Here is a 10,255-nt window from a genome sequence, read left to right as displayed (position 1 = left end):
AAAAAAAAAAAAAAAAAAAAAAAAAAAAAAAAAAAAATTTGCTAAATTTATGAATGCAAAGCAGGCACATTTCTCAAGTATATGGGACCACAGATAACTTGTTTCTAGAAGTGTTTATTTATCAAACAGGTTTTTGGCATCTATCCATTAGGAAGACACTAGTAGGCACTGGTATTATAATGATGAAAGAGACAAAATGGTCCCTGACCTCATGGAGCTCAGAGTCCAATTGGTCTAGAGGTGGACAGAACAACTCCTAGGAAAGGGAGTTACTAAGAGATTCTTACACATCTTTCTGTTTGAATTAAAATTATACTCCAACACAAAAGTTTCCAGAGAGTACCTCAACCTTTTTCTGACTCTTTGAAATTAATTTTTTAAAATTAAGATTTTTAGCCAAAATATGCCACACATCTTTGTTAGCAAGTTATATCTTAATGACACATGAATTTTCAAAAGCAAATGTGGCTAAGATAAAAGTTACATTGCCTTGTCTCTATAAAAAAAAATTAAATAATTAGCCGGGCATGGTGGCACACATCTCTAGTCCTATCTACTCAGGAAGCTGAGATGAGAGGATTACTTGAGCCCAGGAGGTTGAGGCTGTAGTGAGCCATGATTGTGCCACTGCACTCCAGCTTGGGTGACAGACTGAGACCCTGTCTCAAAAAAGAAAAAAAAAGAGTTACACTATACCCAGTGATTCCAAACTTGGCCTGATCTCTGCTCCATAATGATCTTCTTGAACTTCTTGCAAACAAAGTACCTTGGAAGAAAAAAATAGCTTGAATTAGAACACAGAGATGCAAATATGAATTTCCTGGTGCTTTTATCTTAAAATATCTAAAAGCTGGCTTCTAAAATTCCACAACTGATAATAATTGAAATAAAAGACATCCTTTTTTCTTGTTATATATCTACCAAATTAATGTTTCCGAATTTTGATCAATCTCAAAACTCTGGCCCTCAATCACATGGGGCTCCCTTAGTACTCAAAATTATTATATCCAAAAGGAAATATTCTTAGCTTACATGTCAGGATATTTTTTCGGGTTTTACGTGCTCATTGGTACTATCTTTCAGGTCTTAAGAGGCTGATTTCTTTGAATGTTATCAGATAGGTGACATTTTTGCAGGAATTACTGAAACTTTAAATCAAAGTTAATATTTACTGAATACTTAATATAATATGCTGCCAGTTTCTGTCTCAAAAGTGACCCATACTTAAAACGTTTTGGACCCTTTTGAAAAGTTAGATGATTATTCACACCAGCAACCACTAACAAATGCCTCTCTGAAAGTCATACCTTATTAAGACTTATTCCATCATTATTGTTAAACACATTCCTTTCTTACACCACAAACAAAACGGAGAAAACAATTTAGTTCATAAATGCACAAATGAAACATGTAACCCAACTTTTTATTTTCTTTTCTTTTTTTTTTTTTTTTGAGGCAGAGTTTCACTCTTGTTGCCCAGGCTGGAGTGCAATGGCGCAATGTCAGCTCACCGCAACCTCCACCTCCTGGGTTCGAGTGATTCTCCTGCCTCAGCCTCCTGAGTAGCTGGGATTACAGGCATGCGCCACCACGCCTGGATAATTTTGTATTTTTTAGTAGAGACGGGGTTTCTCCATGTTGGTCAGGCTGGTCTCGAACTAACGACCTCAGGCGATTCGCCTGTCTCAGCCTCCCAAAGTGCTGGGATTACAGGCATGAGCCACTGTGCCCGGCCCCAGCTTTTTCTTATGTGAAGAATTTCAATAATATTTTGCACTTACGTCTGCATCAAAGTGTTTAATTTCTTTCAGAATATTGGGAAACCTAAAACTCCAGTGTAATACTGGCCGCTGGCAATGTCTATAAAGGTGAGAGTTATCTTCCAGTAAATCTTGTGAAAGTATATTATAGGACATCACTGAAAAGTCAAACTTGTTCTCACTGTCTTCACATTTGGGATCAACATTTTTGTCTCCTAGGATCTTCGTTTTTTCTTTATCATGGCTACATATATATTCCCAATTCCGCTTTATCACGCCTGTTAAAAATATATTGCACAAATATAAGGAATTAATCAAAAGCAGACCATATATAGTTCCCCACATATATGTATTTTTCAGCCTCTTAAAATTCCCATAAGCAATAAATAGAATGTTTTTCCCTAGGAAGTGGCAATATAGCACTGAATAATTAGAACTGTTATCAAATTGGTAAAAATGTGGTAACACAATATACTGACTGACCAACAGGTTTAAAACAGGTTTAAAATAATCTTGCAAGTCATTCTGGAGGCTGAGAATACGTGCTTATAAAGCTAAGACTATACGGAGGTTGTGGTTTCTCACTTCTCTACAGTTAAGAAGCGGCTCTGCCACAGATGTGATTGACACTTTTATAACTATAACAACATATTTGTATGTCAAAGTTGGCTTTTCAATAAGATGATTTTACACTGTATTTTATTCCCTGTTAGTGGGATAAGATCATCAAATGATTAACTAAGTTCCAGTAGCAACCCTTAGTTCAGAATTCTAGTTTATACATGCAAGAAGCGTATATCATGGCAACATATGGAAGAAGTTTTAGTGTTTAAAACACTAAAGTGGAACATGCAAACAAAATAAACAAAAGAAATCTTTTAAATATACAATAAAGAAAAAGTTAAATATGACATAGCTACAGAATGCTAGTAAATGATGGCTAACCAACAAACCTAGCATGCAACAACCAGGAGTGTGTCATAGTTCATATTCTGCAAACACATCATGCATTCTGCAAAAGTGATGAAAAGAGAATTAAAAAAATGAGACTTTGCAGTCATAGGCAGTCCCTGACTTAGAAATAACCGCATGTGTGATGTGTGTCTGTGTATTCACCTTTGATCTTGCCTCCTACACCCTATCATTAAAGAGGATGCTCTTATTGCCATGGAAACCATGAAGAGAAACACGGAATTTTTAGAGAATTTATGAGCTCAAAAGAAAGAGAAAACAAAAAATGGGAAGAACATGGGAAAACAGATTTGTAAATGGACTTCTAAGTATGATTAAATAATACAAAAAAATTTCAGTCCTAGAATATCTCCCTCTATCCTGCAAAGGTTTTCACTTCACTGGAATACAATGCCTAGAATTCCACCAATCAAAAATTAAATTGAAGTTAAAATATCCTATACACTTATACAGAGGGTGAAAGAAAAGACTAAAAGGAAATACACCACTTTTTTTAAGAGTAGTTATCTCTTAGTGTTAGGACTGTGAAATATTTTTGCAAATCTTCTGCACAATACATTTACAATCAAAATATCACTATGCTATGTAAAAATGCCAATGAAGTAATCATTTTAAAGAATGATTAGGCCAGGAACAGTGGCTCACGCCTGTAATCTCAGCACTTTGGGAGGCTGAGGCGGGTGGATCACCTGAGGTCAGGAGTTTGAGACCAGCCTGGCCAACATGGCGAAACCCTGTCTCTACTAAAAATATAAAAATTGGCCAGGTGTGGTGGCTTGCGCCTGTAATCCCAGCTACTCAGGAGGCTGAAGCGGGAGAATCGCTGTAACCCGGGAAGCAGAGGTTGCAGCGAGCCAAGATCACAAAATTGCATTCCAGCCTGGGCAACAAGAGTGAGACTCCGTCTCAAAAAAAAAAAAAAAAGATAGAAACAAAACCAAACAAGTCTTCAACTATGAAGAATTTTGCCTAGAGCCTATCCTATGCCCAGGAAAGGAAACTATTCCCTATCATTCACTGAAGATAGGAATCCTACCCCCAATAGCTCAGAACTAAGGCTAATTGTACAGGCTCTGCAGAGCCACTCAGGTTTGTAACAAAACTGCTATAGGGAAAACAGAACTGACTGGCCGGGCGCGGTGGCTCACACCTGTAATCCCAGCACTTTGGGAGGCCGAGGAGGGCCGATCACAAGGTCAGCAGAGCGAGACCATCCTGGCTAACACGGTGAAACCCCGTATCTACTAAAAAGTACAAAAATTTAGCCGGGCGTGGTGGTGGGCACCTGTAGTCCCAGCTACTCGGGAAGCTGAGGCAAGAGAATGATGTGAACCCAGGAGGCGGAGCTTGCAGTGAGCCGAGATCGTGTCACTGCACTCCAGCCTGGGCAACAGAGTGAGACTTCCTCTCCAAAAAAAAAACAAAAAACAAAAAAACTGATCATGTATAGAACACAATTCATTCATAAACTGGAGACTGTCTATGATGGTTTTAGCCAAATCAAAGTCTTCTTACGTATGCAAGATGGAAAGGGTTCTAGTCATGCAAACAATATATAAGCTATCATCATAGATGGAGCACTACCCTGGTGTCACTGCCATATTAAAATATGAAAAGTAAGGTCTAAAAACCTTATTCATATTTCCTTATAAAACATGTACATGTAATGGCATATAAATGCATTAAGATTTTTATTGTCCTGGTCATTAAAGCTTATAACCAACTCTTTTTGCAATTCCATTTTGTAAACAACCAGGACCATTAGATTATCTGGTTAATACAGTGGCTTTCAAACTTCTACAGCTTGTAGAACCCTTCTGTGTTACTTTTCATGTCATGGAACACCAATCCCTGGCATGCTGGGACTGGGGTTGGGATGATGGGGTGAACACACATTTTATACTGACCACATTTGCTTTTAATAAACTTACAGAAATGTGTTCAAATGTGAGGGTTCCATGGAAGACAATTTGAAAACCACTGATAGAGTGGATAGTCTCTGGCCTTCATATGCTTCACAACATAAATTCACACTACAAAAGCTTATATACCTTCCATATCAGGAGGAACAAGGTGATCACAGCAGAGAAGACAGATGAATCAAAGAAAGTAAGCAATAGGCCTGATCGGGTTTTTAGGGTGCCTAATTACAAAGTCATAATTGTATCACACAAATCCTTCAAATACCACTTTAAAGTGATAGGCAAGTTAGCAATGCTGTTTTCTTGATTGAAAAGTATTAGTGAAATATCGGAAGTCACAAATATGGCTTAACGAAGAGCATTTTCCTTATTCACAACACCTAGGAAGAATGGACATATAGAGAGTCAGGTTGTAATCAAGCTTTATCAGTAGGTAAATGTAATTCCCCATCCATAAAGGGAAAACAACACCATAATTTTCTGAGTACCTACTATGAAGCCAACAGTGTGTTAGGCACTTTGACATACAGTATCTCATTTCATTCAACAGACTTTCAAGTAGGCATTATTTTACATGAAAAAATCAAGGAGCAAAGAGGTTAAGTAAGCTGTCCAAGTTCATATAATTAGTGGTGGGGCAGAAAGGAAAGCAGGGAGTGGTTCCTCAATCAATACTTATGAAGCTATGCCACAGCTCCATCTGAAAGCACCCCAGATTTATAAGAGGCTAAACAAAAGAGGAGTGTGAGGACCTGATGAACAAATTATATGAGTGAAAAGCAATCTGGTATCATCATACAGCCCTAGATTTATAGATCTTAGGATTGTTCTCAGAAACCTAATTTTAATGCCTCTAAATACAGCTTTCATTCATTCAAATATTTCTTGTTTATCTCCCTATGCTGTGGTTAAGTACTACACACAAACAGATTTTCACTTTTGGATAGTTAAGAATTTCTACAAGTGTTTGTTTTTTCTGACTAGGTTCTTTGTAACTGTGTAGCAATAAGTTACACATTTATTTGAATATTAGCTTAGCAAAGTTGATTGGGACCCAGCTGAAGCCTGTAGACTACTTTCTGATAAACCAGAGGGAATCTGAAGAGCACTAATTCTAGCTTTGGCTTCCAGACGAGACTCACCTTGAATGTCTTCCTTCGACAAACTTATATATCAGCTCCCTAAACATTTAACGCCCACACAGCCTTCTCTCAAATATCTTCAGGGGAATTATCTTCACTGAAAATTATGGTTTAATAAGAAAGACAATTCCAAATCCAAATTCTACCTAGACATCTCATTTATACTTTAAGGAGATGGGGTTGTGGTGGGGGCAAGACTGGCAGCACAGAGGGAGTCTAGCAAATTGTTCAGAGTAGAAAGAATATGAAAAAATAGAAGTAAATTAACACATTTTAAAAAACTGTTTCTCAAAGTGGAGTAAGATGTGGTTCCCCTTCTAAAAGATAATGCTTCTAGCAAACTCTCAAGATATCTGTGGACCCCAATTTGAGATATACAGATTTAATAAACAAAAATCTTATCCTATAAGACCAAGTCTTTCATTTATGGTTGCTTCTATTTATGAGTCCTTTTGTCTTACATAAAACGTTGGCTTAAAATGAAAACACTAAAATTTTTTTAGATCTTTAGACTTCTAAGCATACAGCCATCAATTTCTAAGAAGTCTAAGGGCTTTTGTTTCAAAACATTGGATTTAAAATTATCCTTAAATAAAACTTACTTTTGTAATCTATTTCTCCTTTCTTTGCCAATCTTATTCTATCTGTAGACTCATTTCTATTTTTACAGCCAGAAGTACACAATTAGTTGAAGATAAAAATAAAGACTTCATTTAAGGAAGAATTCATTTTTTTCTTTTCTTTTTCTTTTTTTTTTCAAGACAGAGTCTCGCTCTGTAGCCCAGGCTGGAGTACAGTGGCGTGATCTCAGCTCACTGCAAGCTCCGCCTCCCGGGTTCACGCCATTCTCCTGCCTTAGCCTCCTGAGTAGCTGGGATTACAGGTGCCCGCCACCACGCCTGGCTAAATTTTGTATTTTAGTAGAGACGGGGTTTCACCGTGGTCTCGATCTCCTGACCTTGTGATCCGCCCGCCTCGGCCTCCCAAAGTGCTGGGATTACAGGCGTGAGCCACCGCGCCCGGCCAAGAATTCATTTTTTTCTAACACAAAACTACTGGCTAAAAATCAACACCAAATACCTCTAAAACCTTAGGAGGTTTAAAGGATTAGATATGAAAGTTTCAATTTAGTCTATCACTTGTATTTATTTCTACACCAAGATAAATGTCACCTTTACCTTGGTGTTTTCTTCGTTTTGATGAAGGCTCATCTCCCTCAGCGTTCATGATGTAACTAGAGAGATGAATCAAAGATGTCTGGCTCAGGTTGTCAGGTCTCCAGTTACAGTACTGGAACTGAGTTCTAGACTCAAACAAACAGGGTGGTCTCCAATTTAGTGAAAAATGCCTACTACTGAAGTATGGGTAAGGAGCTTGAGAGTAATGTCCAGGCCACCTCATACAACTAGAAATATGTCTGTTCCAGCAACACCTTTGTAGATTCTCCCACGGTGTAGTCCAGTCTCTGCCCAGACTCCTCGAGTGATGGGGAAACATAGGGTATCTAAAAGAAATAAATACACTCCTTGAGGCACCACTTTTTGTTCAGCTATAGTTTACAAAATCTAAGCCTATTTCCTCAAGGGAAAGTAATGTCTAATATTTAAAATCTGACTTCTAAATCTGTGAAGGATGAAGGGGAAACCACCCATGATTTACCTATTAGCATCAATATCTCAAGACTCTCGTCCTAAAAAACCATTAATGGTATTCTGAATACTTAACACAGCATGCCTCCCAGGCTCCTAAAACACCACATACCCCTCAAAATGCACATAGTTCAACTGAGAGATGAATCAACTATCAAAATGATATTCAGAGTAGCTTCAAGCACCTAAAAAACTCAATGAGAAAATAAAATACACAACAAACATTATACTGAAACCGAATAAGGAACTCTTATCACACTACAATCAAAGTAAATCTCTTCTCCCACGTGGAGCGATAACAAGTTTCTGAACAGCTCTTTATACCAAGGGCAGATTTTTCCAAACACCTGTATAAGCTAGGAAAACAAAAGCCTATCCACAACTTCATAAATTCACAAAACTACTTCTCTTACTAATCAACGGGTGGATAATTTATTTTTCCATCCTTTTTTAAGCATGATTCTCCTTGGGGGAAATGAAAGAGGATGGGGATTACTTACTAAGAACGCACCAACACTCCAAACCAACAGCTTCAATTTAACCCACCATCCAAAATATCTCCAAAGCGGCGCTAACATTTTTAACAGATATGTTGCTCTCAGGCTCTCAAGAGACACTTCAGCTTAATAAAGCACCATGTTCCTCTCACTACACTACTTTGGCAAAATGTTAAGATTCTGAAGACTTCTATTCTTTCCTCCAAAAGTCTTAACACCTACATTTCTACCACAGCATCAATAATGTGCCCTCCCATCCCTAAGGGAATTTTGTTTAAGTTGCATTTACCGTTATTTAACTTTATACGCTGTTATTTTCCTTTTAACAGCATTTAAATTTTATTGCATATTTTACAGTTTAAGTATTCCCTAGTTGTTCTCTAAAATCAACTTAATTGTAAATCTTTAAAAGCATAAAACATGGGTATCTTACACTGCTTTGTGATAACTCTGAAAGCCATAGGAATTTGGGCACATGGTCCACGCATTTTCTATCCTAATAAGCCACTGTATTGAAATACAATACTTGTACTACAACAGTTATTCTCTATATTTGCAGTTATTTATTCAGACTTTTTTTTCTCTTAAGATATTAAGCTCCTTCAGGGCCAGAACCGTCTTATTCATTTTAATTCCGTTCTCTTCACAAGTGCCTAGCACAGTGCCTGGCAAACAGCTGGTACTCAGGAAACATTGTTGAACTGAATTACCATCAAGTCCCAGGCCTATGGGAGTTAAAACCAAATCCCCATCACTTATGCAATAATACATGCTGTGTTTCCAAAGCGTGGTGGGTGGTACACGAGTCATTTCATAGAGTACACAGTTAAATTACTTGATTGTAATATCTAAATATTTGTTAGTTTATTAGGAAAAAACATAATCGCACATCAAATCCAAGATTGCTGACACTGCTTAGGGCGAAGCTAATGTGGGCCGCACCTACTGAAGTGCTTTTTTAAAAAACTGAGTCAATTTAAAGAAAAATATCCAGTAAATAAAACACGTGGAACAAGAACTTGGCCATAGCAGTAAGGGATGACATACAAGTGACTAAAGTTTGAGAGACACTAACACATCAACAAAAATCAAGCCCCTCCTGGGCGTGTGCCACACGCGCGCCTCCAGGGGATCAGGACCGCCGAGACCTACTGCGGAGAGGCGGCCTCCCCGCCGACGCTCGGCTCCCGGGACGGTGCTGCGGAGTGTGGGGAGCAGGCCAGCGCTGCTCTGGAGGCTGGGTGGGGGAAAGCGGGCCTGGGATCCAAAGCCACTGGCGCAAGCCTGGCCAGCAGCCCATGAACTCCGCGCCAAGACCCCAGACTTCGTTGGCCCAGCGTGTCGCCGGCTGCGCGCCGGGTTTACCTATCCCTCTTGGTCTCTGGAGGCTCCTCCCGGATACACCATCGCCCAGACCCTCTTCCTCTTCCTTCCTCCCCTAGCCCGCCCCGCCCCGGGTTAGTCCCGGACGCCCGCCCGCGCTCTCAGGCCGCCCGCCCCTCTCTCCTCCCTCTAAGTACCCAGCCCTACTGACCGTCCTCTTCCCACCACACAGTGGCCGTAGCCCTTCCTCACACAGCGCCAGGCTTCCATCTTCGCCCTCCGCGTGCGTCCAGTTCCCAGGCCCCGGGTTCCACCTCAATCTCTAAACCGATGCGGTGGCCTCAAGTACCTAGGGAACCCCATCACTCTAAGTACCGACTCCAGTCCCGGCTGCAAGGCATGCTGGGAGGTGCAGTCTCGCCGCCAGCCGGCCTACTCTCCATCTTGCGCAGTGAGAGTCCCTGAATGTCTTAACCCGGAATTCTGCTCAAAGAGCATGCGCAGAGCGTGGGACGCGCGAGCAACCATTTCTGAACAGGGCAAAACACCCGACCTTCGTCTTAAAGGAACAGAATGAAATAAACTTTTTTTTTTCTTTTTTTCTTTCTTTCTTTCTTTTTTGAGATGGAGTTTCGCTCTTGTCGCCCAGATTGTAGTGCAATGGCATGATATCGGCACATTGCAACCTCCGCCTCCCGGATTCAAGCGATTCTCCTGCCTCGGCCACCCAAAAGTAGCTGGGATTACAGGAATGAGCCACCACACCCGGCTAATTTTTGTATTTTTAGTAGAGACGGGGTTGCACCATGTTGGCCAGGCTGGTCTCGAACTCCTGACCTCAAGTGATCCACCCACCTCGGCCTCCGAAAGTGCTGGGATTACAGGAGTGAGCTACTGCGCCTGGCAGAAATAAACTTGCTTAACAGGACTGGCTGAGGAAATAACGTGTACAGAGCAGTGAAAATTTTTAATTGCCCAAACTGCAGATTC

The 10,255-nt window shown here is 40.0% G+C and overlaps 1 protein-coding gene across 9 annotated transcripts in view; it reads right to left on the bottom strand.

Annotated features, from left to right (window-relative positions):
* Positions 1 to 9,735, bottom strand: part of ANGEL2 (angel homolog 2) — a 24,169-nt gene extending 14,434 nt beyond the window's left edge. Inside the window, exons 1-4 of one of the 9 annotated variants that reach the window (XM_017851919.1) lie at positions 9,477 to 9,735; positions 6,975 to 7,300; positions 1,782 to 2,038; positions 697 to 766 (exon numbers count right to left, since the gene is read on the bottom strand). In XM_017851919.1, coding sequence (XP_017707408.1) covers positions 697 to 766; positions 1,782 to 2,038; positions 6,975 to 7,300; positions 9,477 to 9,535 — 712 coding nt within the window. In that variant the 5' untranslated portion in view covers positions 9,536 to 9,735. Of the gene's footprint in view, positions 1 to 696; positions 767 to 1,781; positions 2,039 to 4,783; positions 5,035 to 6,974; positions 7,301 to 9,017; positions 9,373 to 9,476 lie in introns of those variants that run through there. The other 8 variants (XM_017851925.1, XM_017851920.1, XM_017851921.1 and 5 more) reach the window with 8 other exon arrangements.
* Between the last annotated feature and the right edge of the window lie 520 nt (positions 9,736 to 10,255).

This window comes from Rhinopithecus bieti, unplaced genomic scaffold (assembly GCF_001698545.2).
Source record: "Rhinopithecus bieti isolate Rb0 unplaced genomic scaffold, ASM169854v2 scaffold_34876, whole genome shotgun sequence".
Taxonomy (NCBI): Eukaryota; Metazoa; Chordata; class Mammalia; order Primates; family Cercopithecidae; genus Rhinopithecus; species Rhinopithecus bieti.
Note: the sequence above shows the minus strand (reverse complement) of the source record. Positions and strands in the feature narration are given on the sequence as shown.